The 12,575-nt window shown below is 32.5% G+C and overlaps 1 protein-coding gene across 1 annotated transcript in view; it reads right to left on the reverse strand.

Annotated features, from left to right (window-relative positions):
* Positions 1 to 12,575, reverse strand: part of zgc:103755 (uncharacterized protein LOC449988 homolog) — a 103,729-nt gene that overhangs the window by 22,155 nt on the left and 68,999 nt on the right. The window contains exon 10 of the mRNA XM_056477114.1: positions 805 to 987. Within this exon, the coding sequence (XP_056333089.1) occupies positions 805 to 987 (183 nt within the window). The remainder of the gene's footprint in view (positions 1 to 804; positions 988 to 12,575) is intronic.

Raw genomic sequence — 12,575 nt, forward strand, 5'->3', positions numbered from 1 at the left:
TTGCCACAGCGGAATGTACCGCCAACTTATCCAGCATATGACGCAGTGGATGCCCTTTAAGTTCCAACCAATCACTGGGAAACATCCATACACACTCATTCACACACATACATGCACTTCGGACAATTTTAGCCTACCCAATTCACCAATACCACACGTCTTTGGACTGTGGGGGAAACCGGAGCACCCAGAGGAAACCCACGTGAACACGGGGAGAACATGCAAACTCCACACAGAAATGCCAACTGACCCAGCCGAGGCTTGAACCAGCGACCTTCTTGCTATGAGGCGATCGTGCCACTGTGCCACCGTAACATCATTATTGCATAAATTTTTTTATATGTATATATTTTTTACTTAATACCAAACCATATCATATCTGTGACCCTAAAGTCTTGAGCGATCTGAACCCATAACACATACTCACACACATCTAAATACAAGCATTTACACTACTGTATAGACAAAGTCACACCTCCCTTTGCAGCTATAACAGCTTCAACTCTTCTGGGAATGCTTTAAGAGTTTGTTTATGGGTATTTTTGGCAATTTTTCTTGAAGCGCATACATTTTTTAGCTTATCTTTAAAAAATAAGACAATAAAAATGGATATTGCATTAAGCAGAATCTTTCTTGGGTAAACAACTTTTGTCTGCTCTGGGATTGTCTTTGCGGAGTGTGTTTGGAACGTAATCCCCAATCAGAGTTTATTTTGCAATCACAGGGCACATTCATATTTGCAAATACAAATCCATTAACCATTAGCGTAGATTGTAAAAAAGTAGATTTGCAGAAAAGACATACCCGAGTGTGGGGTGGAGGTGAGGGAACGGGATGGGGCAAGCGTAGATCTGGTGCTTGGAGCAACCCGCTCCTGCCATGGATGCAGTGGTGGTCTTTGCCGTGGGAGTGGACGTGGTGGTCGTCTAGAAGTTTGTCTGGAGTCCAAAGAGGAAGAGGAAGTGGAACAACTGCGTGAAAGAAGACCTATGTGGACAGAAAAGACAAACAGATCAGAAATAAAACAACTTGCATATGGGTATGTGGTTCAATTTTAAATAGCACATGCCACAGATACTAAATAGCAATTATTAGTTAAATTTAGTTCATTTAACATCTCTCAGGCACTGTTCAAGCTCGGTTTTAAGATGCATTTTGGTCAAAGTGATCACAAAATGGACAACGATGCACCAATGGACCAGGCATTAACCAGAATCGGTAAATTTTTTCACAAGACCAGCTTTACCAGTGACCATCTGGCCGATATATGCATATTCAGCATGGGAATCTACTTTATGGTGAGTCATGTTGTTGGACATGCTGAAATACGCACAATATAAAACAAAACAAATGACCACGGAAAAAAGCTCTTCCAAACACTCGGAATAAAACGAATTAAGGTATAGATGACTTTATTAAGGTTTTTTGTAAGTCTGAGAAGCTGAAAATATCCACTCCATTATATTCTTTCTCACTATGACACTATGTTTGCGATTTCCAGCCATTACCACTGTGAAAAAGTTTAATGCAACAAACATAATTATAACTGTAAAATTACCTAAAGATGAATACACAAATGACCCTTCGCTAAGCCACACTTGAAAATCGTAGCTTAGCAACCATAGCTACGCGCAGGAGGTCTGTCAAGCTTTCGAGTGAGGGAAACAAGCCAAAGCGTTGTGCATATGGATTGTGCAAATCTGATACTTGGTATCCTAAAATTTTGGACGGGGTGGTGGATTTCTTTTCCATTTGCAAAACCTAAAACCCAAGTGGAGAAATGCCAGCATGGATCAAGCTTTGTGAGGGGCGCTAAAGGAGTGGAGTTAAGTTGGTTTTGTTTTCGATATTCCTGACACATTCAGTGATAGAAGGCAATAACACGTCTTACAGTGAAAAGATCTGATCTGTGTTTCCTACAAAAATCAATCATATTTCCATCTGTTTTAAGCTATGAATATTTGAAATGACATATCAACACAACAAAACCGAGATGTGATCACAAACTGAGCACATGCGATCAATATACTTCACCCACAGTTGTTTTTCAGTAATTTATAACCCTCATGTCCATGTCAGAGCTACAATTCAACAATGTTTTTATGTGTCTTTTGGAGATTTAGTCCTTGGTGATGATGTATATTTGGTGTCTGATTAATATTTGCTGATAAAGAAAATCTATTTGTTCACTATTTATACTTTGATTTGCATTTCAATTTATTTATTTTTCCCACTTAACTGCAAATTAGAATAGAAACCATATAAAAAGCACACAAACATACTGACAGTTATAGGAACTGTTCATTGTTATCGGTCAATGATACTAAAATTCGGCACAAATCCATCAATTTCGTCTTTCTGGCTGCTTTTTCTATGAATGAATTATATAGAAGCACTGTCTGTGCGTGTTTCCTCGACGGTTAGTAACGTTATATTTCATAGCACAACAATTAATCTATCAGCCTTTTTGGCTAAAAAGAGAAATCAAGGTTTAATCTGTTATAATTAGATTATTTTTAAATTTCATCTATCCTTCTGTGCATGAACTAAGCTGTTGAATAATCAGCGTATGAGGCGGTTAGGCTAACCTAGCTTCAATTTTGATTAAATTATTTTCTAATCGGTTGCGTATTGCATGAATATATACACCTGTAATGCATACTGCCGTCCTTTTTGGTCTGGCTTTCGCAGATATCTCAGCTGTTCTCCAAAAATTAGTAATTATATCCCTGGAATGTCTGACACCGGCGCATACGTATTCTAATAGACGTGCCAGGCACAAAAACTTGACAGGCGTAGCTATAGTAACTAGTAGTAACTTAGCAAAGGGTCAATTCAGACTCCACTATGCTCAATTTTGACCAACAGACTTTGGCCGATTAATGTGATCAGTTCAATGGTTTACTTAGGTCATATAAAATGTTTTTCTTTCAAGCTATTTTTAGAGAGAGAAAACGTTCACGTTGAAGTTGTCAGTAAATGCTTTGCGAAAACTAGATACAAAACTAAATAAAATAAGTAGGCATACATATAAATCAATAACACAAAGCTATACGATTATCAAATAAAATAAATTATAACGATATTAGAGTCGGCTGCACGGTGGTGCAGTGCACGCTCGCCTCACAGCAAGTAGGTTGCTGGTTCGAGCCCTGGCTGGGTCAGTTGGCAATTCAGTGTGGAGTTTGCATGTTCTCCCCGTGTTCACGTGGGTTTCCTCCGTGTGCTCTGGTTTCCCCCACAGTCCAAAGACATGCGTTATAGATGTATAGACTGGGTAAGCTAAAATTTTCTGTAGTGTATGTGTGTAAATGAGTGTGTGTGGATGTTTCTCATTGATGGATTGCAGCTGGAAGGGCATGCGCTGCGTAAAACATATGCTGGATAAGTTAGCGGTTCGTTCTGCTGTGGACCCCAGATTAATAAAGGGACTAAGCTGAAAAGAAAATGAATGAATGAATGATATTAGAGTCATATGCTAATCTTTGGACGTTTGTGAAGTGAGAAACATAGGTAAAGCTACAAGCTGGAATAATTTTTTTTTGTGTGTGTGTGTAGTTAATGGAGTTTAGGGGGAAAACTGTTATGTTTGTTTGTTTATTAATAATTTTAGCTTTCATAACGAAAATCAAAATCAGACTTATCCAAAAAAATCAGAATCGACCTAGAATTTTGCAATCGATGCATCTCTATGAAGTACAATTGTGAATGGTGTCTGGAATTTTTAAGCTTACGTTATTATTTTTTAAGTGCAAGAAATTTTTTTTTTTTGTGTTTTTACACAATAAATCCTTGTTGTGTAATACATTATATATATATATATATATATATATATATATATATATATATATATATATATATATATATATATATATATATATATTTGCTTGTTTGTTTGTTAACCTGTTAGCCAGCACTCACTTATGGGATTTACACGCACCAAACTTTTAATAGAAACAGTTCTTGACCCCAATAAACTACAAACAAAAATTAGTTACCATTGGAAAGAAGACACTTTGAGCTTTACTATGGTCTGTCTTGAGCTTTACTATGGTCCCTCTAGAAAGTTTCATGCTAAAAATATATATTAAAAAAAAATAAATAAATTAAAAAAAATAAATAAATTAAAAAAAAAAAAAAAAAACATATATATATATATATATATATATATATATATATATATATATATATATATATATATATATATATATATATATACACACATTATAAAGTAATCAGAAAAAAAAATATCATACTGCGTTGACAGTCTATGCAATCAGTCATGTAATAACCTAGAGAAAAAAATGTCTTAAAAGCCAAGTGTCTCATGGGTTTGTATTTCAAATTTGATAGATTAGATTTCTGCAAAAAGTTTTCAGAGGCTATACTGGTGTCCTTCTCTCCCTCAGTGTCAGAAGCATTTTATTAACAATGACTATGTTTACACGTTTACATGGACATCAGTGATGGAATTATTTGCCTTAATCTGATTAAGGCAATAATATGATTAAAGTTTTACATGAGTTGCTTTTTGAATGTTACTTTCCTGATCCTGTTTTACATGTTATAGCGCATAATTCGATTAACATAATTGTGTCACTATCCACGTTTCCTCTGGAGTTTCATGTCATTTTGGGTGTTTCATTTTTAATTTGTTGACTTTAACTGCAGTTTGGCATTTTCACTTTCACTTTCATGCATGCCCCCATGACAAACAAGATACTGGATGCGAGTATGAACTGCTGGACGAGTGTTGTTTTAATGGAATGTGATACCGCACGCTGTTTGGGAAAAAACCTTTCATGAAGCAGGTGTCTTTGCACCTTTACTGACTCAGTAGGTGCAGAGAATAGTGTCAAACAGCCGTGTGTATAGACTATACTGTTGCAAAATGCGGCAAAAAATCATACACAACTGTAATAGCTTGATTAAGGTTTTTAAATGCCTGCACTTCAATAATGCGGCTAAAATGAGCATACTCCACATCTTAATTCAGTTTCTGTTTAGCTTGATTATAACCTTAATCTGATTAAATGAATCAAAAACCATAGACTCTATTAGAGTATTGTCTTAATCTTATTAAAATCGAATAATTGGTGTCCATAAACATACTCAATGACCTTCCCAAACTAAAGCAGTAACAGTTGCTGAATAAGTTGGTCAACAATCACAGTTCATGTATATTTGGAAAGAAGACACGTTGGGCTTTACAATCCACCAGTAAAGTTTATAAAGCTCAAAAAAAAAAAATAATAAATAAAAAAATAAAAAAAAAACATCACACAGCATACAATCATACAGAACAGAAACAAATAATCTTGTTTATCCTGCCTATACAGTATCCCATTCTCATGTCCCGCAAGGTAAATCCCATTCGCTATTTGTATTCACCACATTGTGTTTCCTCTTATTTGCATGAAGTTAAACCTGAGCTCAACCCCCAAAAGAACTGGCAATTGCTGCTGTCACCTTATATAGCAAACTCTCACTGAAAATGACTGACTTTTTTGGTCACTTTGTCACTGCAAATTGATGTCAGCGTGATTGGCCCTTGATGAGCAGAGTTTTAAAAGGGCAATTCATAATTGCAGGAAAAGCATCACACAAATTAGCAGTAGATTTAATCCAACTAAAGTTTAAAATGTCACTTTAAATGGTCAAACCGATTAAATAATTACCCAGTGATTATCACACTGAATAATTAGCGCGGGAAGGCAGGTGAGAAAAGCCTGAAAAAGAAAAGTTATATATAAACGGAGCATTCACGAATCTGAGGTCTGAAAATATTTAATGGTCATGTGACATGTTTGAGAATGCTCCGATAAAATGTGCTTCCCATCTGACTTCAGACTGGTTGACTTATGAACAATGTACTATTAGTTGAACAAATTGTAAATAATACTGGAAAATTAAGACTGGAATGTTTACATTATACTGAATGAATGAACAAATGGACAGACATATGAACTAACTAACAAATAAATAAATAAAATAAATAATAAATGAATATTAAAATGAAAAAAGAAGTAATTGATGTGGCTAATTTTTTTTATTTACAGTACTTTTTTTGTCTTTGAAAAATGACATCACCTCAACAAGATATACATTTTGATATCATTTATGTCCATAGTTCAAATGGTGGAAGATGAGGTTCACACCAAAGTTTAATATGGTAAAAGGTTTAGAAGTTGGAAAACACTTTGCCAAGTGTGTTTATACATAAAATAAATTTGTAATAATAACATGAATTTTCTGAATAAAATACAATAAAATACACTAATAGATATATCAATAATTGTCATGAATGCAAATATATTACTTACAAATTTACAGTTTTGGGATGTAATATAAAATAAAATAAAATAATTATATAAAAAAAAAAAAACATTCGTATTGGTGACAAGAACTTTCAGAATAAAATAAAATAAAATAAAATAAATTTGTATTGATAACAGGAACTTTCAGAATAAAATAAAATACACTAATAGATCTATCAATAAATGTCATGAATGCAAATATTTTATTTAACATAATGTGTTATATAATGTTTAATATAATGATGTAATATAAAATGAAAAAAAAGTAACTAATTAAAAAAAGAAACATTTTTATTAATGATAGAAACTTTCAGAATAAAATAAAATAAAATAATTAATAAAAAAAAAATTCTAAATTTGTATTTGTAACAGAAACTTTCATAATCAAATCAAATAAAACAAATAAAATAAAATAAAATGAATTTGTATTGGTAACAGGAACTTTCATAATAAAATAAAATAAAATAAAGTAAAAAAAAATTAATTAAAAAAATTAAATAAAATAAAAAAAAATTGGTAACAGGAAATTTCATAATAAAATAAAAATTAAATAAAATGAATTGTATTAATAAAAGGAACTTTCATGATAAAATTAAATAAATAATATAAAATAATAATATATTTTTTTGTGTCTGACAGAAACTTTCTAAATAAAATTAAGTACAATAAAATTGTATTAATTAATTCTGAAACTTTCAGAATAAAATAAATTAAAATAAATATAAATAATAAATACATACATAAATAAAATATTAATAAATAATTAAAACTAAATGAATTTGTACTAGTGACAGGAACTTACAGAATAAAATAAAATAAAATAAAATAAAATAAAATAAAATAAAATAAATGAATTTGTATTACTGACAGGAACTTTCAGAATAAAATAAAATCATGTAAAAAATTATTTGTATCTGTGACTGGAACTTTCAGAATAAAATTAAGTAAAATCAAATTTATTTAATTGATTCTGAAACTTTCAGAATAAAATAAAGTAAAATAAAATATTAATTAATTAATTAATTAATGTATTAATTAATTAATTTATATTTTATTTTACTTTATTTTATTCTGAAAGTTTCAGAATCAATTAAATAAATTTAATTTTACTTAATTTTATTCTGAAAGTTCCAGTCCATTAATTAATTAAAATAATTAATTAAAAGTAAATGAATTTGTATTAGTAAATTAATAAATTTTCAGAATAAAATAATAATAATAATAATAATAATAATAATAATAATAATAATAATAATAGTAAAAATAATAATAATAATAATAAATTAACTGTGACATGACCTTTTGGAATAAAATAAGTAAAATTTAATTTAATTGATTCTGAAACTTTCAGAATAAAATAAACAAACAAACAAATAAATAAATAAATAAATAATAAAAATTAACTTGTATTGTTAACAGGAACTTTCTGAATAAAATAAAATAAAATAAAATAAAATAAAATAAAATAAAATAAAATAAAATAAAATGATAGATCTATCACTGCTTGTTATGAGTGTAAATATACTATTTACAGATTTACAGTTTTGGATTATAATATACAGATGCATAATACTGAAAAGTGTCCAGACGTGCTGCATTAAATAGAAAATAAAAAAAGAATGACCAATAATACACCACAAACTCCATAAATATTTATCGTTTGTCACTTTATGTAATTATTATTATATATTTTTTTGCATTCCATCCTTTCCAAACGTAGACTTTAAAGGCTTTCTGAGTCCCAGCCAAACGTTAATCTTGTGGAACCGTGGAAAAATGCCCAAGCCTTGGCACGGCACATCTAACAAGGCCTAAAAACTTCATCTACTCCACTTAAAGGACCAAGAAATAGGCCACATGAGAGCAGTACGTTAACCTTCCAACTCTCCAAAAGCAGTTTGGAATGAGGGCTCTCATTAAGCCATCATATTCAGAGACCTTCAGGAGCTAAAATATTCATTTATGAAACATGCTCAGAAGCTAATTGATAAGCGAGAGCCAAGACTTTTGGAATTGCCTCTAAATGCAATCTGGTATAAAACATACCAAGTCCAAAATTGCCAGACCACCCAATTTTTTAGAGTCAAGTAGAATAACTTGTAAACCAAGAAGATTTTACTTTAGTTGGGTTACTTTGTTTTACAGTATAAAAAGCACAGCTCTGAAGGAATATTTGCAAAATAAACTATCACAAATATTATAAATATAATTTAATGCTTTGTTCTGACTAGTGTTGGATAAGTTACCTCAAAAAAGGAAAAAGTAATCTACAAAATAATTTAGCTTGACAAGAAAATGCAATTACTCTGCTTCTCTGAATATGCAGAAATGACATTTTCAGCGATTAGCACAAATACATTATACGGTAAGAAACTTTGATTTAAATTACATGAAAATGACTATTTATCCATTACTTTTCCAGTGGAAATGTAATTTAATTACAGTGACTAATTACTTCGCAACAAATTATATGCCACACTGGTTCTGACACAGATTCTTCTTTTATACAGTCTTATTTTATATTTGTCTGAAGTCATTTTCACTAATGGCGACATTTCAAAGCACACCAAAATACGTTTGTATATTTGTATATACACTCACTGGCCACTTTTATTAGGTACACCTTACTAGTACCAGGTTGGACCCCCTTTTGCCTTCAAAACTGCCTTAATCATTCATATCATAGATTAAACATGGTACTGGAAATATTTCTCTGAGATTTTGCTCCATATTGACATGATAGCATAACGCAGTGAACTCACTGTCATGTTCAAGAAACCAGTCAGAGATAATTCATGCTTTATAACATGGCGCATTATCCTGCTGGAAGTAGCCATTAGAACATGGGTACACTGTGGTCATAAAGGGATGGACATGGTCAGCAACAATACTCAGGTAGGCTGTGGCACTGAGATGCTCAATTGGTACTAATGGGCCCAAAGTGTGTCAAGAAAATACACCACCACCAGCCTGAACCATTGATACAAAGAAGGATGGATCTATGCTTTCATGTTGTTGATGCCAAATTCTGACCCTACCATCTGAATATCACAGCAGAAATCGAGACTCATCAGAGCAGGCAATGTTTTTCCAATTATCTATTGTCCAATTTTAGTGAGCCTGTTCTTAGCTGACATAAGTGACACCTGGTGTGGTCTTCTGCTGCTGTAGCCCATCCGCCTCAAGGTTCAGCGTGTTGTGTTCAAGATGCTCTTCTGCATACCTCGGTTTTAACGAGTGATTATTTGAGTTATTGTTTCCTTTCTATTAGCTTGAACCAGTCTGGCCATGCTCCTCTGACCTGTAGCATCAACCAGCCATTTGCACCCACAGAACTGAAAATCCCAGTAGATCAGCAGTTTATGAAGTACTCGGGCCAGCCCGATTGACACCAATAACTATGCCACGTTCAAAGTCACAGGTGTACTTAGTAAAGTGGCCTGTGAGTATAATTTACAGAAGGTTCTGAGCTAGAGACTCACTGCATTTTTTTTCAGTTTAGAATCATTTATTAGTTTAACTTATAATGTGAAGTTCAAAAAGTCCTCTGTCTTGTACATAAAGGAATATCTGCTGCATGTGTTTCACATACCTGTAAGTTAACTATAAAAGGTCATTTCACAATGATTCTAAATTTTTTTTTAATAAATATAAAAAAATTGTTGTTTTTAGGGTTAGATCATGTCTTTGATTTGTTCTATTTTATTTATTCATATTTATTTTTTTATTGAATTGTATTTAATGATTTATTTTATTTATTTATTTTATTTCCAATTTTTTTAGGGCTACACGGTGGCACAGTGGGTAGCCCGTTCGCCTCACAGCAAGAAGGTAACTGGTTCAAGCCTCAGCTGGATCAGTTGGCGTTTCTGTGTGGAGTTTGCATGTTTTCCCTGTGTTCACGTTGGGTTTCCTCCGGTGCTCCGATTTCTCTCACAGTCCAAAGACATGTGGTATAGGTGAATTGGGTAGGCTAAAATTGTCTCTAGTGTATGTGGGTGAATGAGTGTGTATCGATGTTTCCCAGTGATGGGTTGGGGTGGAAGGGCATCAACAGCATAAAACAAGTTGGCGGTTCATTCCGCTGTGGCGACCCTGGATTAATAAAGGGACTAAGCCGAAAAGAAAATGAATGAAATAATATTTTTTTTAACAAATTCTAATAAATTATATTACATTTTATTTATTTATTTATTTATTTATTTATTTATTTATTTTACTAGGGTTCAGATGGAGCTTATGCAAATGATATAATAGAACTGCACCAATGTATGCTTAAATTTAATCAGACCTTACAGATATCTACCTTTCATAATTTGCAAAAATGATTCAGAAAAGTACTTTATTTTAAATTCTTATGTGGAAATCGGCCAATTGTCCAGCCTTCTTGGTCTACCTGGGCACAAACGCTTCAGTGACTTGTATGATAACCAGGGTCTCTGCTCATTTCAAGAATTAAAAACTAAGTTTTGTTCACCAGCATCATCATATTTTTTCTTCTTTGTTACAGTCTGCTCTCAAAGTCTATGATGTTCCTTGGGCATCTCCCATTTCCTTTTATTCTATGTGAGATTGGATCTCATCACCCTCCGGTCGACCGTCTGCTTCTGTAATATATAGCAAACTTCACACTGCAAAGCCTCTTTCTATTAAACTTATCTGGCATCGTGAGCTAACAGATATGGACTTATTGATTGACTGCGACAGGGTGTGGTCTAACCTAATCTTAACTTCTAAAAACTTAGCTCATCGTCTTATCCATTTCAAAGTTATACATAGAACATAACTCCTTATAAGAGGTTTAAAATGAAACTGCAGTCGAACTACAACTGTTATATCTGTAACACTGTATCTTCAGGTAATTTTCTTCATATGTTTTGGGAATGTCCAACTGTTGTCGACCTGTGGTCTCATGTAAATTCTGTTTTGTCCTTTTTACTACAAGTTGATTATGTGTCTAATCCTAGTTTATGTCTTCTCAATGATGATTCTAATCTCTGTAAAGGTACAATAAAGAAAATGTTGTTTGCTGGTTTTACAGCTGCAAAGAAGGCAATCATACAAAATTGGTTTACTCCACAGAAGTGTGCAAAAGCATTTTGGATTCATAACCTCCTTAAAATAGTGACTTGTGAAGGTACAATAGCACAAATTAATAAGGCTAAACCTAGTACTATTGATGCATGGCAATGTTTTTATTCCAGCATTTTGGACTATATAAGCGAATGACCATATAAAGTTTTTTTTTCTTTTCTTTTCTTTTCTTTTCTTTTTTCTTTTCTTTTCTTTTCTTTTTTCTTTTCTTTTCTTGAAAATTGTTGATATGTCTGTTGCTCCCCCACCCCTGTTTGTTTGTTTGAATGTCTTTTATTTTATTAATCTAAAGACAACAAAACCTTGATCACAAAAAAAGAAAAGTAACATCAGCTTTTAAAAATCTGTTGGTCTGCACAAGCTACTGCATATCGTCTAATCATGTGTAGTGACATTTCATTCAAGCCAATAGAAATACATTTTGAAGTCACAGCTGTTCAAAAGTGTATAAATAATGTAAAACAAGAAATTGTGCATAATGTTCAACACTGCAAAACAAAAGCAGGAAAATCATTAGTATCATACACAAGGCCCACACACACACAAAGCGCCAGCATCCACTGGAGTGTTACGACACACCATCCACAAGGACCCCTTAAAATGCTAATATATGCACAGTGAGCACACCAAAACAACCAAGATGGTGTCATCCCTGACCTTTTCTAACATTATTAAGAATACACGCTTCAATATTAGCACTGGCATAAATCTCTTAGCAGAAATTACCAAAGCAGTGAAAACAATCTGAATCTGCATTAGATCACAAGTCTTGGGGGTCTAGAGGTATAAAATAAAAGCAATATGTCATTGGAGATGCAGTATGCCACTATGCAGTACAGTGGTTCCTATTTAAAGCAGAATGCCTTTACTTATCTACACTGCCTATAACACCATGTCCTAACTACATAACGCGGTGCCGAGATGTAATAAAGGGTATTTTTCCATGTTAAAAGAAACTTTTGTCATAATCATATGTGATGGCGATGCACAACATTTCCAGTTTGAAAATGAAAGTCAGTGCAAACCAACAACATACCCTGTGTACTGTAGTTTTAAATAAGTGAAATATGTATTAAACAGATTTGAACTCCTACCATTAGTTGGTAGTGTAGTGCTTGATTTTTAAATAAATGGCTGGTATTTAAATGTATTTGTTGTGTTGTG

This window comes from Danio aesculapii, chromosome 17 (assembly GCF_903798145.1).
Source record: "Danio aesculapii chromosome 17, fDanAes4.1, whole genome shotgun sequence".
Classification (NCBI taxonomy): Eukaryota; Metazoa; Chordata; class Actinopteri; order Cypriniformes; family Danionidae; genus Danio; species Danio aesculapii.